General features: G+C 43.1%; 1 protein-coding gene across 5 annotated transcripts in view; it reads left to right on the top strand.

The window, feature by feature from the left end:
• The window catches only part of smarcd3b (SWI/SNF related BAF chromatin remodeling complex subunit D3b), a 61781-nt gene that overhangs the window by 24142 nt on the left and 15453 nt on the right, over nucleotides 1-22186 (top strand). For 2 of the 5 annotated variants that reach the window (XM_085172215.1, XM_085172213.1), the window contains exons 2-7: nucleotides 8721-8944; nucleotides 14863-14952; nucleotides 16996-17038; nucleotides 19134-19256; nucleotides 19382-19507; nucleotides 20173-20268. In XM_085172215.1, the coding sequence (XP_085028341.1) occupies nucleotides 8721-8944; nucleotides 14863-14952; nucleotides 16996-17038; nucleotides 19134-19256; nucleotides 19382-19507; nucleotides 20173-20268 (702 nt within the window). The remainder of the gene's footprint in view (nucleotides 1-8720; nucleotides 8945-14862; nucleotides 14953-16995; nucleotides 17039-19133; nucleotides 19257-19381; nucleotides 19508-20172; nucleotides 20269-22186) is intronic. The other 3 variants (XM_085172214.1, XM_085172216.1, XM_085172217.1) reach the window with 3 other exon arrangements.

A 22186-nucleotide genomic window follows, 5' to 3' on the forward strand; every position in this document is an offset into this window, starting at 1 on the left:
GTGTTTCCAGCTCCTTAAAGACGAGCCGGGGTGCCATCGTCCTAAATATCTGCATCATCATCCAGCTGAACTGACTCTCACCTCTTCCAAAGCCTCAAGTACACCGGGAAGGTCAAAATGACTCGATAAAGCATGTTTGTGAAACCCTTTTAAGTCCTGGGTTTTAGAGCTGACTCCATTTTAATCAGGGCCGGTGTCAGGCTTAGCGACACGGCGAGATTTATACACCGAAACAAGATGAGGTATATTCTTTTTGACAGGAGCGGTCATTAGAGGGGCTGCGGAGCCGAAGCCCTGCGCCCGGAGACCGACTTTAGGAAACAATGGACCAGGTGATTGATGAGCCAGATGAGTGTGTCCTCTCAACAGACCAATTAACCTTGATGAGGCTCTGGCTGCTCCAAGCCAAATATTTCCCTCTGCTTTTTTCCCCCCCTCTCCCATGCCTCTCCTCTCCTCTGCTCTTTCTCTTCCCCCACATTATGAGATGGAAAAGTCTTGTTGTAATACTTGTGGCAGGTTCCTCGACGTGTATACTGCAGAATGGAGAAATATTTACACTACGGGATTGGGGGGGTGGATGAGGAGGGGGAGATGATTCGGCACAGTTTGTGAGCTTGTGGCGAGCGGTGACGTTCCTTTTCCTTTCATGGCCGAATAAAGCAAAGACACACGTGCGCAGATGGATTTACATGCAAAAAAACACAGACACACACATAAATGCTGTGGATGCAGTCATAGCTGCGGTTCCTGAAGGTCGCAGCAGCAGCAGCAGGCTTTGGCCGAGCTTCGGTTCGAGGACTGATGGGTGGGCTGAAGTCCCTTCCTCCTCTCCTCTCATTGTCTCCCTCACCTCCCTTCTGCTGTGCAACTTCTGTGGCTCGTGAAAGTCGGCGAGGAAGCCTTCGAGCCCTCTCCGTGGGAAAACCCCGATAAACCAAAAGCATAATATGACACAGTGTAGGCTCGGGCGTCGGTGGATTCACAGTGTGTTTGTGTAACTGAGAGCGAATGTAAACTTCAGTTTCTCTCACAGCTGGGTTGCCTTCATTGTTCCCTTCACAGAAATTTACACAAATAAAATGTTTAAGCTCAGTTACCTCGAGTGGAAGACGAGTGGGGTTCGGGTTTGGCTGTTTGGGATGTGAGATATCGGCGTGCCTCCACGCTGTGATGCGGCAGAGGTGAAAGTCATTTCGTCTGTGGCGCCACGGTATTGAAATGCAAAATAAAAACAGTTAAAAAAATCTAATTCAACAACTACTTGACTTTCCAAACACAATGTCCAGGTAACCCAAGTAAAAATCCGCAGACCTTGATTTTCACTGAAATTTCTCTCTATCAGGAAGTTTAATGGTTTTCAGCGCGCAGCCTGAAAAGATCTTTTCAATGGGTGGTTATTAATATCTGCAAAATGTCAGCACATGAAGCCATTTGCATGGTTGGAAAACCTCTAAAAGTGAACGAGAGCGTCTTTCAGTGCAGTTTTTGGTGAGCTGACTCTTTAGGCTACGAGAGGCCGAGCATCCTGTTTCACTGTTAACGGGTGAGAAACCAAATAAAACGTCCCGATTAGCTTTTCTCCTGACAACTGAAAACTGTTGATGGATAAAATAATCAGCTAGTATGTCTTAACAGATAGAAGCATGTGTAATTAATATTTATTTCTTTTTTACACCGGATGGCCTTCAAACCGAGGCTCTTTGACTTGACCACTACACTCCAGAGTTAGTCTGTCTTGGCTAATCCAGCCCCTGAAGTGTAATCCTGCTTTATGTAACCAAAATAACATCCTGAAGATTGTGTTTCAGGAATCAATCAGAGATGATACAATACAGAAGTGTCTGTTAACACATTTGCTCAGATGTCCGCTTTTAAGTCTCTGAGGTCTGAAGCTTGGATTATACTCGATTGCAGACACGGACAGCTGGAGACACTGACGCGGTCCGAAAAACAGGCAGGAATGAAAATCTTGATGCGTGCCTTTTGTCCTGTCTCCCTCCCCTCACCTCCACCCGGCTGTGGTAGACGGTTCCCCCTCCCCGTGGTCGAGTCTGGTTCTGCCTGAGGTTTCTTCCTGTAAAAAAGGAGTTTTTCCTCCCCACCATCACCAAGTGCTTGCTCATAGGGGCTTGTGTGATTGTTGGGGTTATCTCTATAGGTCCTAACCTTGCAAAATAAAGCACCTAGAGGCGACTGCTGTTGTGATTTGGTGCTGTGTAAATCAAATTGAATCGGTTTACACTTCAGTGAATCTCTGTGGGCGACATGTTGAAGGTGACATGTGAACACAAAAAGGAAAAGAATTCGGATTGATGTCAATAATCGTGTGTGTGACGATGTTTGCTCGCCCGGTAAAGAGGAGATAGTGTACGTATAAAAATGCATTTAGTACTGCTGTTATAGTAAGATTAATGTGTGTTTATATGCGGTGCAACAACAAAAAACTAGTAAAATGCTGTGACTTTCGTTCCCTCCTGGCTCCTCGCTCTTTGTTGTGATCAGTATTTTACATGGACATAGAAGCAAAATTCATATATTTAGGGTTTGAGTCATCTTAAATGACCTCAGAGGGTTTACACATCTTTATTTGTTGCACCAGGGTTCGAACCCAGACCATGCATGTCGTTCCACACCTGCTCACTACCTGCTTACCTGCCTCCTCTCTGCACCGCTCTGTCAAAGAAAGAGTGAAAAATGGCAAGAATTTAAAAAATATGTTATAGTTGAGCTATTTTTTGCAGAAACATTCAAAATTTTTTTTTTTTTTTTTTTACGTAAAATTGTCAAAATGAAATGCAAAACATTAGAATGTGGTGATTATAAGTGGAACCATTCAATAAATACTCGCCACACCAACGGGCTAATTTAAAAAGAAAATCATGGTGGGAAACGTTTTTAAAATAGAAAAATGTCACAACAGCACATATAAATGTCTTCCTGCCGTTTGAGTGACGTCTTGAAGGTTAAAAATAATTGCTTGAAAAGCCCAAACGCAATAAATATGCTCCACATAAACACCAAAATCAAAGAACTGCTCAGTGAGAACGATTTAACTTCTTACTCGTCCCGCGCCTGCCCTCCATCTGCCTGGGCCCTCTGAAAGTATTAAAGTACTTACAGTAACTACAGCACAGACGAGATGACTGATAACCCTCCCGCGGGGAGCGAATCAAACACGCGACGGAGATGACATAGCCGGCAAGGAGGACAAATGTGATCAAATGTGTCGCTTCGTGTAAACACCAGACTGTAAGCAGAGTTGTAGCAGCTGATCTGAAATCTAATGAGCTAATGACGATCTGAACGACAGCCGCTCTCACTGCCCTCCACGCCGCTAAACTAAATAAAACAGGAACCTGCAAATGCTCTTTAATTCAGCTCGGAAAGGGTTTGATAAGACATCTGATAAATCCAGTCACATACTCGTTTGAGTACATTTGCAAGCAATAACGTAAAAACGGCCATTTTTAGCCTCTCGTAGGTTTTTCTGTCCATGCTTTTGGGTTTGTTGCAGGCGAAACTAAACTAAGAGAAACTCAGAAAAATATTCATCAGTTAGATTAAAAAAAATGCGTCCGCAAGGTGACTAAATGAAAAGTGAAAACATGCTAGATGCTGAAATTAAAGCACAGTTAATAAAAATGACTCAAGCTGTTAATCAGCCATGCCAGAAAATGAATTATCCGCCAATCGATTAATCAGTTACTGCAGCTTTATTCACCTTTAATCACCTTTTGTAAATAAAATAAAAGCACGCTCTATAAGCGCTTCCAAACATATAGCAGCACAATAACATGAAAGATGGGGAATTTGTTCTAAAGCAAGTCTTAAGGAAGCAGCCTCATCCTCAGATTTTAGCAGGTTTCAGAGCTCCAATCGAAGCCTTTCAGGGACCGTGCATGTAACAACCCACAGATTCATATGTTTAGTACGGTGTGGGATAAGTTTGGCCTCTTCAAATCCCTCCAGCCTTCCCAGAGATGCCAACACACTTCTCAGATATCCATCCACATGGCAGATTCGATTGCTGGCTGGCTGGCTGGCAGAGCTCCGGGCAGAGTGCTGGAGTCAGTTCAGCAGGTCAGATTATAGAGCGCAGCTCATTGTGTGTGTGTGTGTGTGTGTGTGTGTGTGTGTGTGTGTGTGTGTGTGTGTGTGTGCGTGTGTACATTATCCAGCGATGGTTTTGTGTATCTGTTATCTGGATGGCTCACATTCTCCAGACGGAGTTGTAGCAGCAGCAGCAGCTCTGTGTGTCTGCCTGTCTGGGTGTTGTTTTCCAGCTTAGCTAGGAAGTGGGAGAAGGACCTCTCTCTTAACAGCTTTTGAGCAGGAGGCCTCCGCCATATGTTGTTTTATCCCCAGACCCTTCTCAGTTGCTCTGACCCCCCATCCCCTCCCCCCCTCAGTGGCCGGAGTGACAGCAGCGTCTGCTCGGTCGTTCTTATCACAGGATCTCTGCTCGATCACCATTTCAAAGGGCACACAATACGTCAGGAAATAAAAATCCACAGTCAGCGCGGAGTTATTAAACCTCCCTGCTGCTTACTACCTCCGCTCTCCGCTCTTTGTTTGTGTTTGTGAACGGTCTAAAGATCACCTCAGACCTGCGCAAGTGCGAACGTGCTGTAATCTACATGTAGAGATGACAAACTTAAGAAAAATGCGAGCATGCGTGAGGTCATGAACCCCCCCCCCCCCTCGAGCTGTATCCTTCAGCTGTCCTCCTCCAACATTTACCCGCTATGTTACCAAATGTAGCTGCAGTTTCTGTGCTCAGACGTCTTCTTTTTTTTCTATTCAGATGAAGAAATTTCTCCGCTTTGCGAGGTTTAGATGAACATAATTATCGCCGAGAGATTTCTTTTTAAATAATTGAAAAAATAATAATTTAATCAAGGCACAGAAAGAAAAGGAAACGTCTGCTTCTTGCTCTGTAAATGTGTTGATGTGTTTGCTGTAATTAAATTCACTCAGTAATGAGGCGCGTATGTAACATTGTATATATGCTTTTTTTTTTTTTTGAGTAAAAGGAAGGTGGAGAAGAAAAACACTGAAAATATCCTGAGAGTGTTTTCCAAAATAAAAAGTTTCTGGTTCGATTGATGCTCACATTGCGAGTAGATTCATTCAAGGCAAGGCAGCTTTATTTATAGAGCGCATTTCACTGCGTGGAAACGCGCTCTGCTTTCATTTAAAGTCAGCAAACATGTGAAGTGTACATTCACGTGTTATTTTATTAGGTACGCCTGCTTGTTAACGACCACATGGGAGCAACTCGGTGTAGACGTGGTCGAGATGACGTGCTGAGGTTCAACCTGAGCGTCGGAGTGAGGAAAGGGGATTTAGGTGGCTTTGAAGGTGGCGTGGTTGTTCGTGCCGGTTGGAGAAACTGCAGATCTGCTGTGGATTTTCCCACACAGCCAATGTGGAAAAGAGAAAACACCCAGCGAGGAAGCAGAAGACCACACTGGTTAGCACTCGTGTCAGCTGGGAAGAGAAAACCGAGGCTACATTTTGCAAAGTCTCACCAAAACTGGACTTTTGGGTCAAAATCTGGTGACAATGTAAAAGCAGGGCTCCATCCTGCCTTGTATCAACAGTTTACACTGCTGCTGCTGGTGTGATGGGCGGGGACTATTTTCTTAGCACACTTTGTCACTACCTGTTGTTCATCGTGTCCATCCATGTATGACCACAGTGTAGCCAGCAGGATAGCACACTGTGTTACAAAGCTCAAACCAACTCAAACTGGATTCTTGAGCATGACAATGAGGTCGCTGCACTCAGATGACCTCCACAGACACCAGATCTCAGTCCAATAGATCAGCTGTGCGATGTTGTCATGTCAACATGCACCAAAATCTGAGAAATATTTCCAGCACCTGGTTGAAGAAAAGAAAAGAGAGTCCAACCTCTGCTGCCAAGGTGTACCTAATGAAGTGTCCACATTGAAAGTGTGAAAGGAATATTTTACTTTTACTCAGCTACATTTACCGAGTGAGGCTATGATTTAATTACACGTAGAAGTATTATTAGAAAAAAAAGCTGTATTTAAACACAATGTGAACACAGGACGAGTGGTTTATTAATAACATTTGAATTTTTCTTGTTGTAGGCTACATGGAGTACTGAGTTATTGTTAAGAGCACACAGAAGATTATTTTTAGTAAAAAGGTGAAGTGATGTCCTCCGTTTTCAGCCCAATAATATCATGCAATAAGGATCCTATTAAATGTTCTGGAAAGGGGAAAAAAAGCCAAACTGCTCCGCTCCTCAAAACTGTTATTTATTTTCCCTAAAATAAAATAAAAGTACAGATTTTTGGCCTCACATTGCTAACCATTGCAGCAAGTGTTTCCCTGATAAAGACGACGTTTGACGACCTCCCCTGTACCCTTAATCGCTTATTTTGACACCTCAGTATACATCAATAAAACGATCTTTCATTATAGGAACTCAGTTATGCAAAATTATTTGACAAATCTGAATCACTTCTCACTGTCTGTGAAACTATTAAGCATTTATTATAAAGGAAGCAATGGGAACAAAGTCATGCAGCTTTTTTGGGACACAGATGCTCTTTGGCCAATTAGGGAAAAACCTATAATCATGTTTATTTTTGTCATTATTATTTAACATGATTACTCAGAGACTGTGGAAAACATAATGGATTCATTTGAACTTGTAATTCAACCTAAAATAAATAATGTTTCATTTCGATGTTTTAATAATTGCTTTAGGTTGTCAGTAAAATTGATATTAAATGGTGACCAGTAGAAGTGGCCATGACGCTACGGACAAAATTAAAGAAACAAATAAAAATGGTGACTCTACAAAATGTCATCGGGGCCCTCTGTGAAGTCTGAGCCATGAAAAAATTGTCAGATAATTAAAACTCTTTGAAACTGCAGGCCAAAACTGTTTTTGTTCTTGACCTTTGTGTTCTTCCTGCTTCCTTTAGGGGTCACCACAGCAGGCCATCTGCCTCCATCTCCCCCTATCCCTATCAGGAGTACATCGGCTTGTGCCCCCCACTCTGCGAAAATGCTTTTTAATGCTTTAAAGTTGAGCGTTTTAACATAGGAGTCTATGGGAATCAACTCCCTGTTGGAGCAAGCCTCATATGGCCATTAGAGGAACTACTGCTTTTATTTCTATGGTGGCTTTAGCGCACGCACATAAATAAAAGCATCAAAAAGATAAAGAAAAGCATCTCCCGGCTATTAAAAATGCTGCTGCTGTGATATTTTCCATTCCAGCATCCGTCTTCCTCTTCCGCTCTTCCTCTCTGATGACTTCAATTAATAGAATTTTTAATTAGAGGACTGGTTATTCTCTGTGGACGTGTTCTGGTGGAGCCCTTCACAGACAGTCAGAGGTCTGGATGAAGTCAGGCGTTTTCTTTTCTCGCTCGCTTTCTTTCGCCCTGTTCGGTTTCAGACAATAAACCGAGGCGGGAGGCAGCTGTTGCCATGGGAGTGACAGGCACAGGTGAGAGGTGCCCAGTTGTTCGCAGGCGTCAGAACGGGAGTGTGGTCTCCGACACTGCTTGCATTGTTTCGGAGACATACGTGTGTGTTTGTTTGTGTGTGTGTGTGTGTGTGTGTGTGTGTGTGTGTGTGTGTGTGTGTGTGTGTGTGTGTGTGTGTGTGTGTGTGTTAGCGCTTCAGTGTGCATGTCACAGAGTTTGACTGCTGTGAAAAACCCTCTGTGCATTCTCATTTCCAGCTGCCAACCCTGATTTTTGTTTAGAGGAGAAAAGATAAGGTGGAAAGAACAAGATATTGGTGATTCTTCCACTGCAGCTGCTCTCGTTTCTGGTATTTTCTGGAAATCAGTTGTTTTCTTAAAGCGGACTTGTTCTGTTTTTCGTATATGCTGTCATATACGCTCGTGGCCACTTTGTTAGGTACACCTGTTCAACTGCTCAATACATTTAGGCACTTAGATGGGGTCAAGACAGCCTCCTGTTATTATTAATATGGTAATCTCAAGCACACAGCCCCACCTTCAAACCTTCTGTTTGCAAGGGGCAGCCAATCAGAAGAAAGTTGGCTCATAGAGGATGAACTGATGGGCTGCACCAATGTGCAGTTTAAGATAAAGAGGGATTAGTTTTAGCTTTGAATCATGCAAAGCTACTCTAGCAAAGTCCAAGAATCAACATTTGGAAATGAGCATAACAGGTTCCTTTTAAGGTGACTGATCTGTGGTTATCTGACGTTTTCGCTGTTGTATTTGTTGTTACCGTCTAACAAATCCAATATTAGACGGCGCTGCAGTTGAAGCTTCACAGCTGGGTTTGATCTTCATGTTCGCTGCCCAGGATGTAGACACACACAAACAGAAATGGTGCAAATTGACGTCAATAAATTGCGTAAAAGCCGCTGCTGTTTGATTGTTGAAAGGTTATCAAAGGTTGCCAAAGAGAGGAAGAAAGTCAAAATATTTATTTCTGTGAGCGTGCTGTTTGGGTTTTGGGTCAGGTCTGTGGCGTCTGGATTAGAAGCTGATGTGAAGCTCTTTGTTGGAGCTCTAATTTGTGTTTTTGTCAGGCGTGTTCAAAGAAGAGTCCCCCCTTCACTCCACCTGGAATCAAACACTGCAATGTCTTTGTTGTATTTTTAGAAAGACTCGTTTTTGCTTAAAATGAAAACACGTTCAGAATCTTTTCTATATAATACATGCTCTCTGTCTTTCTTCTTTCCTTCCAGCGTCCCGGCATGCCGTCTGGAGCGAGAATGCCCCACCAGGGAGCTCCCATGGGCCCCCCCGGCCCGCCGTACGGAGGGAGCCCGGCGGTGCGGCCCGGCCTGCCCTCCCCAGTGATGGAGCCCAGCCGTAAGAGGCCTGCCCCCTCCCAGCAGGTCCAGCAGCAGCAGCAGCAGCAACAGCAGCAGCAGCAGCAGCAGCAGGCCGTCCAGAACCGTGCCAGAAAGTGAGTTTGAATCCAAGTGACCTACAACTCCGGCCAAAAACACTGCATGGTGTGCAATCAGTGACCCTTTGTGTGTCTGCTTTTATGTGATCTAAGAGCTCAACAGTGGTTACACTTTCATCTGGAGGAAGATTTGGGAAAAGCTTAGATGTTGATGATAATCAAGGTGTGCGTTAACAATGGGAAGGAGAGATTTTTGCACAAAAATCTGAAATATAACTCTATATCTTAAATTGAATGTCTTAATATTATGTAACATTATGTATATTATACTTGTAACCTATTTTAAATTTATTTCATTTATATTTTAGGACTGAAAAAAAGTTATTGCCACAACATGCAATAAATTTTCAATCTTGTTGCTTTTAAAGTGGTTGCTTTGGAGATGGGGACCAGGTCTGAAACCACTCGCAGTCTAGATGCTGCTTTCAAAGCAACTTTGGTGCCGTTAATACGGCAATAAGAGAGAGTCCGCGTGCTATCAGCTTCCATTTCAATGAGGTCAGGTTAGAAATTACATGGAAAATCACAAACCTGTCACAGTCTGCGTACACAGAAATTCCCATTTAATTTTGCACTAACTTCCTGCATTCAGAGTCCGGTTTGTCCATCTCAGAGATTTGAAAAAGAACTTCAGAAATTCCCACATAAATAGTGACGTAGCTGCTGCAGGACGCCAGTGTAACTGTAATGTGAAACTGGCACTCAACAACGGTAGTTTTATAAATAACCAGAATACAAATGGTTGGCAACCAGTTGAGTCGAGTCCCTTTTTGCAAAACCTATATTGCAGACAAGTTGCAACCAAAGGGTGCAATTAGCAATGATTTGCAAAACTTTGCCAGTTTGTCTGAAAGTAAATGCAGTCAGTCCGAGTCTGACCGGCTTTGAACACAGGTTGCCTCCCACTAGACGGCCCTTTCATTCATGTTGTGATTAAAAGTTGTTGCCAACAGGTTGAGGGTGTTGAATGCTCAACCTTTGGGCAAATGTTGGCTACCGTAGCTGCTTAAAGTGATCACGATTCATGATTGCATGAAATTTCATCGCATTCCTTATAAAAACTGTAGAAATGCTCTAGATAAAAAGTGGGGGGACTGAACCACGCCGCAGACTTGCACTGCTAGTGCAACTAACCAAAAAAACGCCACATAACTGCTAGGTCCGCCATCATAAAATGTATCATTTGCTGCTTTTCTCTTTAATTTCATTGTAAATTGAAACTATTTGGCTGGAGATCAGACATGAATCGGTTTTTTTTTTCATTTTTTTTTTTTTAACGCCGATATAATTTAACAGTCATGAAATCATTTTAAAAAATGTTAGCGAAGTATCTCCAACATGTACGTCAACATTTACGCACTGTGATCTCCTAAAATCTTTCAAATCCAGCTTAAAAAATCCCACCGGTGACGAGTGAAACCATGACCTTTGTGCGTGTTTGTGTGTGTCACTTTTCAGCTTCCATTTCATGTCGTTTCCCCTTCTCTCGCTGCTCGCCTCGTTTTGCATCCTTCGCCTCGCTCACTGCTGTATACATCCACTCTCACCATCACAGTCGCTGCCACGACTGAATGTTTGCTCTCGGTTCGACCTCTAGCTGTCTTCAGCGTCTTTGTAGTGTAAATTTTTACCATCGCATAAACGTGGTGTCCTCACAGCTGTCTGCAGACGTTCAGACTCTGGTAGTCTCTTTGGCTTATCCTTACGCTATCTACTGTCAAAGCGGGATACGTAACATTGCAGGCTTCATTTGACATTCACACATAGGTCACTTTTACATTAATGTTCCTCGAGGCTTCATGCAGACATACCCACAGTGAAGGAGACGGTGATGAGAGAGAGCCACGTGCAGGAGACTAAGCAGGACGTCAAGTGCTTTGGGAGAATTTATTCACATATTGTTGCTCTTTTTCTAATTAGACGTATGAGAAACACGTATTCTGTTTCTTGTCATGCTTTTAACGCATGTATTCATGAAACAAAGTGATTAGAGTAGGAAAATTTAACTAGCATTAACTATTCTATTCGTTAAGTCCGCCCTCTGCTAGCTAAGGTGTTCTTGCTCTATTGTTTTGTTTGATGTCAGTTTGCAAATAGCTTCCAGGTGCGTTACCAGCACCCTCTGGCAGTAGTTGTGCATTACTTCCTATGACCTTCTGTTTAAAACCTAAGCAGCATTCTCTCTGCTTCAATTTAAATTTTCTCTCTTTCCCAAAATAGTGACGAGTTACGGTAATTTGACGCGCACATGGTTAAATCTAAACGGAGCTGATCTGTCCATGCAAACGCTTTGTGCTACAGCGATACGCTGAATATCCACGTATGGCTCGTTTTCTCTACTTTCCGAAACAGGTCGAATTTCGTACTTCCCCCTCTTCCACAACTGTAGTGGAAGTTGCCATCAAATGAAATAGAGGACGGGTTTGTTTTCACACTTTGTTTGTCGTTGCCTTTTCGCACATGTAGCAGACAACAGGAAATTGTTCACACTTACTTACTTACTACTGGTGGTGGTCAGAGGGCCCGGTGGCGCCAGTGTCCGGCAGCCTCGCCTCTGTCAGTGCGCCCCAGGGCAGCTGTGGCTAGAACGTAGCTTGCCATTGCCAGTGTGTGAATGTGTGTGTGAATGGGTGAATGACTGAATGTAGTGTAAAGTGCTTTGGGGTCCTTAGGGACTGAGTAAAGCGCTATACAAATGCAGGCCATTTACCATTACTACTGGAAATGCTTTGTTTAGCTTAGTCCTGTTAACCACGGGTGGCACCTGCTTTTAATCCACTTTGTATTCTATACCAGCGGTCTCCAACCTTTTTGCGCCACGGACCGACTTTCTTGGTATGCCCGACAATATTTTCATGGACCGGCCTTTAAGGTGTCGCGGATAAATACAACAAAATAAAAGTAGTACCAGTACCGAAAAAAAGAAAAATTTATTCATAACACACGTGAAAAGACCAAGAAAAACCGAGTACCGCTGAAAAACCGATAAAAACCCTGAAAACTATACATTTCACACTATACATTTTATACATTTAACACCACAACCGCATTAACGCGGCAAATCTCCGTTAGTGAGTTAGCGCAGATCGCCCCAGGTCCGAATGATTCAGACATTTATGATCTCACATACAGATCCTTCCAAGAAATGTTTAGGAAAGTTCAAGGCTACACACACACAAACACACACACACACACACACACACACACACACACACACACACACACACAGAGGCTCACAGAGTAGCTTCATGACTACAAGGAGACGAGTGAATGCCAGGTTTGGTCATTAGAAAGGGGATCAATATGCACACTCTGTGGACCTCTGTTTCATTCTCCTGCTACGTGCAGCACGATTGATCCACTTATAATTTAGCAGGCTTGTCGAACTGGTCAGGGGAAATGTTGCACTGCATCGGGGCCTCAACCCCCACAGCAGCCCAGCCGGCTGTGGAGGCTCTGATCAATGGTGCAGGGTGACCTGTTCAGGTGTCTTTGTCTTTTTCGCTCCCTGTTGCTCTGTTGGAGTGCGCGTCCTCTGGCAAACGCGTTGACGGTCCGGCGCCTCCATCCAGCTCAGACTCCACGCTGCTGCTGCTGCCAGCCGAGGGCGGGCCACCTGTGTTTGCAGTGTCATTGAGACCTTATGGTCCCAGCTACACGTGCTCTGCAGAGCTTACGCTGTCTTGCTACAAATACTTTGCATTAATTGGTATAAATACTCAACCCTTTGTCCTAGAAAGTCTGTATATATTTTCCTAAAAAGTTTGTGAAGAAGCACCACAGGACGGATTATCTTTATATGTAACTCACACGCACTATGTCTCAATTTGGGTACTTCAACTAGCATGTAGGTGTAAACTTCTCACTTATATGGTGCATGAAGTTCAAAAGGGTAAATCTGTCTTAAATTAAACATGGTGACTGCACACTCGATGCCATATTTTTGGAAATTTCTGGACCCAGAAAGGAACAATTTAACACACACACCATAAGCTAACGTTGTGACTCTGTTGATGTATTTTTGGTGGTCTCTCCCCCCCAAAATTGGATGTAGGTCTTAAAAAGTCAAGTCAAAGCAGAAGTGCATTAATCCTGGATTTTTTCTCCATGCCAGCATTTAGAAAGCCACTTATGTGGCTGCAAAAAGAAATCTGGTTTTATAAAAGTCTATTAGAAAACTCACTTGAATCTATGACCTAAAAACACACCTTCCTGATGAGTTTATGGACTCATCGCATGTTTAGTGTGGTCTCCAGGATAAAGCAGGAAGTGGGCGGGCCTACTACGTGATTGACAAGTCACTGCATCATTCACCTACTTGACTCGACTGGTACTTTTTTATAACCTATGCAGCCAGGTTTCTGAGTGAGCTGAGCTGAAAATGTGACACCAGCAGACTGCATGCCACTGATTGGCCAGGCAGTGACGTCACTGCATGAGTCATAAGACTGACTGCTTCACAAGAGTCAAACCCGCCAATGATGGCGCCACGATGTTCTCCATTGTTGTCTTGTTGTGAGCACAGCCACATTGAGGTGGAACTCAGTTATAATGGAAAATGACCAAAACTGAGTCCAGTAGAGTGTAGTTGAGCTGAGTGGGTGCTTGTGGAAAAGAAGTCAGCTCTGCCACTCACTCGTAACATCTGGCTTCAAAACACTCATTTGTCCAGGATGATGGCTCTCGAGTAGAAGTGTCATCCAATGAATGGCTACGTCCATCTTTTATATACAGTCTATGGTCTGTATATTAATGATATAGTGTGAAAAACATACAGAATCCCACATTTGAGTATTGCAAGTGCATTTCTGCTCCGTTTCTCTCAGAAAGGGGAAACATTTGTTTTGTTGCACCACAACTGAAAAAAACCTTGTTTGCTCGCCACAGACACTTCGCATATTGCAACATGACGTAATGTACGATTGGCTGGCCACTACTGCTTTGACCATTGCCTCAAAAATAGGCTCAAACCTCATTCTGGAATAAATTTTCCACTTTAAAGCAGCACAAAGATGAAGAACTGCATCGTCTCTGTACATCCTCTGAATGAATGACAGCTTCCAGTTGATTTCAGAGTGTTGCACCTCAATCTCCGCCCCAGGAGAGTTGAAACCACTGCCGGCAGCTGTAAAATAGCAGATTTAAAGATTACGTGCCGTGTTCCCTCCTCTAGCTTTGCCTCTTTGTTCTTCAGACCCCAGCTTTATCCACACCCTGCTATATTTTGGTTAGGTTTTTTTTTGTCTTCAATTTTATCTCTTATTTCCCCTGAGTGCCACATTACTTATAAACCCCCGAACCTTGGTTTTTGCTATTAATGTTGGTCCTTGAAGTAAAAACTTTCCTCACTGCTCATAACGCACGGTTACCTTGGACACTTCATGTTGCTTAGGAGGATTGTGAGGTTTTATGCAGCAGTTTAAAAAAAAAAAAGGCTGAGTTTCGTGGTCAGGAGCTACTTTTCTGGCTGACAAAAAGCTCTTATTTATCCATAAATCACCAACCATGTATGCACCATAGGGCCATCCTGAGCTGGACCCAGAGAGGTAAAACCACCACACGCTGCTTGTCTGTTCCCATTGTGTTCATTATCAGTGTATTGTCTGTCTTTGTGTGTGAAGCATGATTGTTTTGGTTCACTGAGAAACTGTAGGATGAGCGTGTCCCTCAGACGAGCAGGACGCCTCCCAGGTCCTCCTCTGCTGCACTATGTGCATGCATGGACACCGTTACATGCCCAGTGCCTGCCCTTGTCTGCACCTACTAACAGACCCTTGAACTTCACACACACATCCAACACACACAGACACACACACACAGAACCACCAGGTGTTTACCCTCGTACTTGCTGCCACTGAGTGTGTGTCTCGCCACAACTCTAATCGGACAACCTTCGAATCCTCACCAATTCTTAGGAAGCCAGTCGGATTCCCCGGAGCCAATGAGATGCCGGCGAGGCAGATGGACATGAGAGAGCCCCAATCAGATCCCACGCTCGGATCAAAGTAGGATTTTATTCTGCTGCATGTCCGTTTTCTTTCGTTTGATGACTCTGGCCTATTTTTTTTTCCTTCCTGCCTTTTCACCTGAGCCCAGCACTTCCTGAATGAGAAAACAAACGTAGAGGTCGTAGAAGCCGACTCCTGAAATGTAGTGGTGCATGCTTTGGGCTGGAGCATGGCATGATGGGAACGGTTTTGTGCAGCTAGAGCAGAAAAATAAATAGAATAGAAATCCAGTCTCAAACCATTTTAAGAGAGTGTAAAATGGCGAGTTGTTTTGTGTTTCTTTTGTTTTTTTCCCCTTTCCAATGCACTCCCGGATCCTTCAATTCTCCTTGCAGCAGTCTTGTTTCAGTAGTTGGCATGCTGATGTAACATACTGCTTCACAGACCGTTGTAGTGCACTGTGACAGAAAAATTCACTACACTGCAAAAAATCTTTTCTAGATACAAAAAATAATCTAACTAACTAGAGAAATTTCCACCCACAGAGAGAGCTGGGCGAGAACTCAAAACACACTGCAAAGTTTCAGAGATCCTGTAGTGTTTAAACTCTTAAAGTTTCATGTAATTATGGAAAAATCAATCTGTACTTAGATTTGTGTGATCAGTTAATCCTTTAATCTGTTAAATTGATTCCTTACTGGACTGTTTCCTTGAAACTCAAATGTCATCGCAGTGTAAACTAATCAACCACAACATTAACGCCATGAAACTCAAACCTGACGTGGGCACTCCCCAACGGCAGCAGCCTCCACCCAGTAACTGACAGGACCCGATGGATCCCAGTGCCAACCGGGTTACTGTCTGTAACCCGGTGGGCCGAACCTGTTTTGGCTGGTGGTTTTAATGTTGTGGCTGATCAGTGTAAATAAATTGAATTCAAGTCGGCCGCTTCTGCTACCTAATAAAGTATCTAATAAATCTAGCATCTAGTAAAATTGATTTAGTTGCTGGTTTTAACTGTTTAAATCCATTTTTCAACATTTCAGGTTGATACCTCCTTTACTTATGAACTTGAGGGGTCAATAGTGCACTTTGAAGGCCTTTAAATAAACACAAAACAGCTGATTATGAGAGATAATACCACAGTGTGGGTAATTAGTGAACCTTTCTTGTTTCTAATCTCAACCAAAGCCCGGCTGTCTATATTTACCACTCCATCTTCTAATGTAACTCTTAGCAAGGAAGCAAATCAAAATATTCAGCTTTAAAAAGAACTCAGCTCAGTTTGGCTCTCGATATCCTAAAACGGGATTACAAATTAATCGAATCGCCCCGAGGACGTAACACCCTAAAGGCAAGATTATTTATTATCTTTAATGAGAAAAGTGAGTTGAAATGATCCGTCCTCATGAGACGAGTTTATTTCTTTATTTTTCGTTTTATGCTCTTTTTGCAGTGTAGTGCCGTCTTGTTGTTTTTAGGCAGCGTCCTCCTGCAGGCATCGACGACAGAGCACTTTACACGGGGAGATGATTAAATATTTAAGGAAATCTTGGGGGAGTGTAGGAAGCTGTAGTGATGTTTTTGCAATCAGCGTCACCTGGAAAGAAAGTTCTGACAACTTGGCACAGATGTTCTTGTTGCTCTTAGCCCTTTCTTGGTAAGTAAAATATATGAAGTGTGTTCATGCTGCAAGGAATTAATGAATCTAATGAGCTGCACACACACACGCGCATAAATCCTGAAAAGTCGTGAGCACACATCCTGTCACCATCCGAGTCCTGCAGCGGCGGCGGCGGCCTCAGCGATTCTGCAGAAGGTGTGTGTGTGTGCAGTGAATACATGTCAGGGAAGAGATGTGGGATGTGACACTTTTTTGGCTGTTAGAGGCTCTCGCTCTCCAGGTGTACCGCTGCATCTCAGGGAACACACAAACACATGATACACACACACACGCACACACACACACAGCTGGGACGCTGGGGTGCTGGATATGGCCCAGCATTTTAGCAGATGGCCTGGGTGCTACGCTATCAGTCACCATAGTAACATGCTCTCTTTTCCCTCTTTCTCCCTGTCTTTCTCTCCCTCTCTCTCTAGTGCTAAGAGAAGGAAAATGGCAGACAAGATTCTTCCGCAAAGGGTGAGGCTGCATATTTTTACCTTTGTTGCTGTGTGTTTTTCTCTGTGTGTGTTTTTTATCCTTTGTGCGCTGCACAGAAAAAATCCCGGTCGTCTTTTTGATGTTTGGATTCTTGGGAGGCGCAGAGGGCCAGGTGATTATTTGTTATTTCCAAATGAGATGAGGGAGGATGAGGGGAACAGATCTGAAGGTTTTGGGGCTTTTTTTATTTAGGGTTTCATTTTGCTGCTTGGACAGCGGCTCATTGATTTTCTTTTTTGAATCGGCGTAGTCAGCGGGATGTTGAAAAGACGCAACCACAAGTAAAACTGAAGGAGGCAGCAGAAACACCATGCTGCCACAGGTGAGAGTCCGTGCCGGCTGTGGTTTGCATCCCATGCTCTCGGTTTTCGGACCCGTGCCACGCCACGTCCTGGCCAGCACACAGAGGGCTTTGCAGATCTGGAGACTGAGAGGTTAGGTCTTATCCCCTGACATAGCCCAGATGGGGAGATAGCTGCAGGCACGGCTGGGGCGCCACTACACAATAATGAGTCAGGCACGGGGAATGTCTGCCACACTCCTCCGTCAGCTCGGCACCTCGGCCCGGTGAAAGGGAGCGAGATGGAGATAGAGGAGGAATGAGAAGCACAATGAAGGCAGCCTTTTAGAAAGAAATGTGAACGAAGAGGGAGGGAGGAACCGTAGGAGCATGTGTGCCCAGCTTGGTGAGCAGCAGCCCTTGATGCTCCGAGGACTTTCATCAGTATGGTAATGCCTGAGACTCCTGGCTGCTTGGCTGCACGGCCTGCATCTAATTTTGATCCCCTGGTGTCACAAGGCTGGTGTCGACCACCACGATAATGAGAGACTGTGGAGCAGTGGTGGAGTGCATTCAGGATAGTTGTGCTTTGTTTGAATATTTCATTGTCATGCCACTCCTTAATTCAAATTCAGTGGGGATAATGAACTTCAGCTTCAGTTCGTTTGCAAAAGAAACGCTTATAAAACACATTAAGTACTCTAAAAAATGCCAACTTACAAATACAGTCAGATAATAAAAAATTGTACTTGCTAAGCCCTATAGTGCACAAACCTTTTAAAAATGTAAAATACTTTTTAAATAATTTAGAGGTTCAGACAGTTAGGATGTGTGCTCTGTGTATGTTACATTTGCAAAGCCAAATTTAACATCATTACTCAAGGTGATGTAATAGTCAAAGTTCAGACCCCAACTTGGCTGAAATGTCCTGGAGGGATGCTAAGAGAGCTGTGCATAAACAAATGCCCGCATTAAAATGAAGCAACACTGTAAAGAGGAGTGGCCCAAAATTCAACCACAAGGATATGATGGACTGATAACGTTATATAGAAAACAGTTACTTCAAATTATTGCTGCTAACATTGATTCTACAAGATACTGACTTATGGGATGTACTTAGTTTTTCACACATTGCTTCTCCATTTTGGGTTTTTGTTAAATAAATAATTAAAAGGTATCACAGGTAATGTGTTGGTCATCTAAGGTTGTATTTTTTCAATCTTAAGAACTGATAAAGACCAGATGATTGTCCTGATACTTAAAGCCTTAGAATGACCGTGCATTAGCGTTAGCTGCAAGTGAGCTCACTCTCTTAGCTAACTAGCTTCAGTGCTGTTTTTCATAATCTGGTAACTTCATTTCTTTCCCACCTATTCTTATCTTCATTTGTGTGTTGTTGTTTTTTTATCACTTTATATGATAAGCTGCAGTATTGTTTTACGCTAGCAGTTAGCTGTATTTTCTGGAGGCTTTCTTTAAAGTTCTCATTTTTGTAGTGTTGTTTTATGCTAGCAGTTAGCCATATAGCCATATTTTCTCCATATTTAAAGTTAGAGTGGAATACTATGGGTTTTTTCTCTAACCTTAAAGCTGCTTAAAGGTTAAATTACAGGATACTGAATGTAAGGGGCTAAAGTAGACAACAGACCCCCTACCAGCACCCGCACCAGAATAGACAGCTTATCAGCTTAAGTTCTTTAGTGCTATTTAGATATGCAAAGAAAATCTTACTTCTTAATCCAGGGTGTGAAACATTATCTGATTTTAACCTAAGCCTGTCCTCCCTCTGAGCAGATCCGTGAGCTGGTCCCTGAGTCTCAGGCCTACATGGACCTGCTTGCATTTGAGCGCAAGCTGGACCAGACCATCATGCGCAAACGCGTGGACATCCAGGAGGCCCTGAAGAGGCCAATGAAGGTATCGAAAAGAAATCAGGACTCGGGACAAACAAGAAAATGCTGTTTAAGGATAGTTTTGCAGTTCAAAGAGGAACAGACAGAGATCTCCCTTTAAACTGTGTTATTGTCGTGCCCTTGCCCCAGCAGCAGAAGCGTAAACTGAGGCTTTACATTTCCAACACCTTCAACCCTGCCAGACCTGACGCAGATGACTCTGATGGCAGCATTGCGTCATGGGAACTGCGAGTAGAAGGGAAGTTGCTGGATGATGTGAGTTTGTTTTATTCATAGTCATGCATGGGTTTAGTTTTAATACAGTCCTTTTTTTTAAAGGAAAATAACTGAATACTGAGCTGTCGCGGCTGGGTGTAGATGAATTCAGCATGAGTCAAATAACTGCTTGTCCTCTAAAATAATAACACATCTAAATCATCCCGGTTGGTATTAAAGTGTGCCGCTCTTTGATCTTGGACTTGCTCTTGGTTGTCTTCGGCTCGGTAATGATGCGCTCAAACGACTACGGACAGAAAAGTATCGTCTGGCTCAGAATATGAAATGAACGACTGATTTTGAGAAGAGCGTCTTGAGGGACCGCGAGTGTCTTAAAAGCAGAAGGATTTTGCATTTTTCTTGTGCCGCGAGCTTGACTGCAAAAAGCTCTGATGTTCTCAGAGCAGCGGCACAAAGCATTTAGGTTTCACAGACCACAAATATTTCTGGTTGAGCTCGGAGGAAGTGGACTCTGAGAATGTCTTGCGTCTTTTTTTTTTCTGATCTCACCCCGCCTCTCGTGGGTTTTTGATGAGTAATGTTGCTATAAGCAAAGACATGGCAACAGTAGTTTGTGAATCTGCTTATGAGTGTCTCATGCATATGTGTGACTGATTATGGGTCTTAACCAACGTCTTTCTGATTGCTATCTGTTTGCTCTGCAGCCGGGGAAGCAGAAGAAGAAATTCTCTTCATTTTTCAAGAGCCTGGTGATCGAGCTGGATAAAGACCTGTACGGTCCCGACAACCACCTGGTCGAGGTCAGCTCAAAACACAGAAGAGGAACCACACACTCACCTGCGGAATTTGCATTGATCTCAGAAATCATCAGTGATTTTTCAGATCAATAAATGGATGAACAGCAGCTTTAATTTTACACTTTTACCTGCACAAAACACAAAAGTAAAAACACACTTTTTGCTCTACTGCAGTGGATTTTAAATGTAACAGATGTTCACCTTCGAAAGGGTCCCCAGTGTCTTTCAAGTGCAAAATACTCAACCTTGCAAACCTGAAAGCTGATTTTCTAAAAGTGTGCGGTGTCCGCTTTCATGTAGAAGTTCACCCTGACATCACATATACGTGTTTTCCTTTGGCTTGTATCGAAATGTATCCACCTGCATGGTTTTGGTGTGAGTTTTGTAGTCATATCGAGCTTCACTTGAATATAATGAAACTAGATGGTACTCACCTTGTGGTCATCAAATCACCTAAAAAGTCTATTAGAAAAACTCAGAGTCAGTGCCGGTTTCCAGAAATCACCAGGCAGCGCTCACGGTAACATCGCTGTACCGGTAACATTGTAAAACATATATTAATAATGATAAAATAAACATGGTTACGCCTTTATTATTATTATGATTTTTATGTATTTTTTGTAATCACAGGTAGTAATAGTGTCTATTTCAGTGAACTCGAGATCAAGGTCAGAGGTCAAGTCTGCATGTTGAAGTATCCTTGGCTAGGATACTGAACCCTGAGGCCATGTCCACACTAATACATTTTCGTTTGAAAACGCATCTTTTTCTCTCCGTTTTGGCTGTCATTCCACACTGAGACGGCGTTTTCGGTCAAGGAAAACGCAGCGTTTTGAAAATGCTCTCCAAAGCGGATACATTTGAAAACGCCGTTTTTGTGTCGCGGTGTGGACAGCAAACCCGGAGCCTTTTCGAAAACTATGACACATTTTAGTCATGTGATGGAGTCATGTGACCAATTAAACTAAGATAGCGAAGGGGATTATAAACGGCAGACAGAAATGAGGCAGGTCGAATCGTCTTGCGTTTCACGCATGCAAAGGACCGGAACTTTAGTTTTCGGCCGTTTAAATGTGGACGACTGAAACGATAGTGTGGACGCAGACAAAAACCCAGAAGTTGTTATATTAATGTGTTACACGATTTAGAAAGTTATACAAATGGAATATTCGTTACAAAAAGGAGATAAATGTGTAAAAATGTAACAAAGGCTGTGAAGCAGGTCTTTATGTCTCCGTCCTTGTGACATCAGGGCTGAAACACATGCTGGAGAAAGTGTCTCTGTGCCTGCCTACGAAAGTGTTGCAGAGTTTGTGTGGGAACATTACTGCTGCTGAGTTTTTAAAATACGTTTTTCTGGCACTTTTAAACCACAAGGTAGCGGGCTTTTAGTTCCATTATATTCAAGACAAGGCAGACTTTTCTGCAGCGTAGTGGCTGAACCAAATAATGGACTGAAAACTGGATTTAAAGGTACACAGGATAAAAGTCCACGTCTCGGTTTTGTTGATCAGGGTTGCGGTTGCACAGAGGGTCTGAAAAAAAATCAGCAAAGGAGAAAGCAGAGGTCAGCGTGCACAACAGAATCACTGAAACTTTAAAGCTTGAGCTGTAAGGTTATGCATACATTCGCTGAGTAATTAGCTGATGGGACACAGGAAGGAAGGAGCAGCAATAAAACAAGAAAATGAATTTCAAAATAAAACAGGAAATTAAATTGGTATATAGGTACTTTATTCATGCCACTTTTTTGTCTACAGGAGCAGGATAAAGAATAAAAATTATGCAGTCTAGAATACTTTTTAAACAACATATTTAAAATAAAAGTGCCAGAAGCTCAGTGTGAGGGCCTTATACCGTGAGAGAGTGCAAAAATGAAAACATAAAACAGTGATTAAATAACAGAAAATACAAATGAAGA

This window comes from Neolamprologus multifasciatus, chromosome 9 (assembly GCF_963576455.1).
Source record: "Neolamprologus multifasciatus chromosome 9, fNeoMul1.2, whole genome shotgun sequence".
Taxonomy (NCBI): Eukaryota; Metazoa; Chordata; class Actinopteri; order Cichliformes; family Cichlidae; genus Neolamprologus; species Neolamprologus multifasciatus.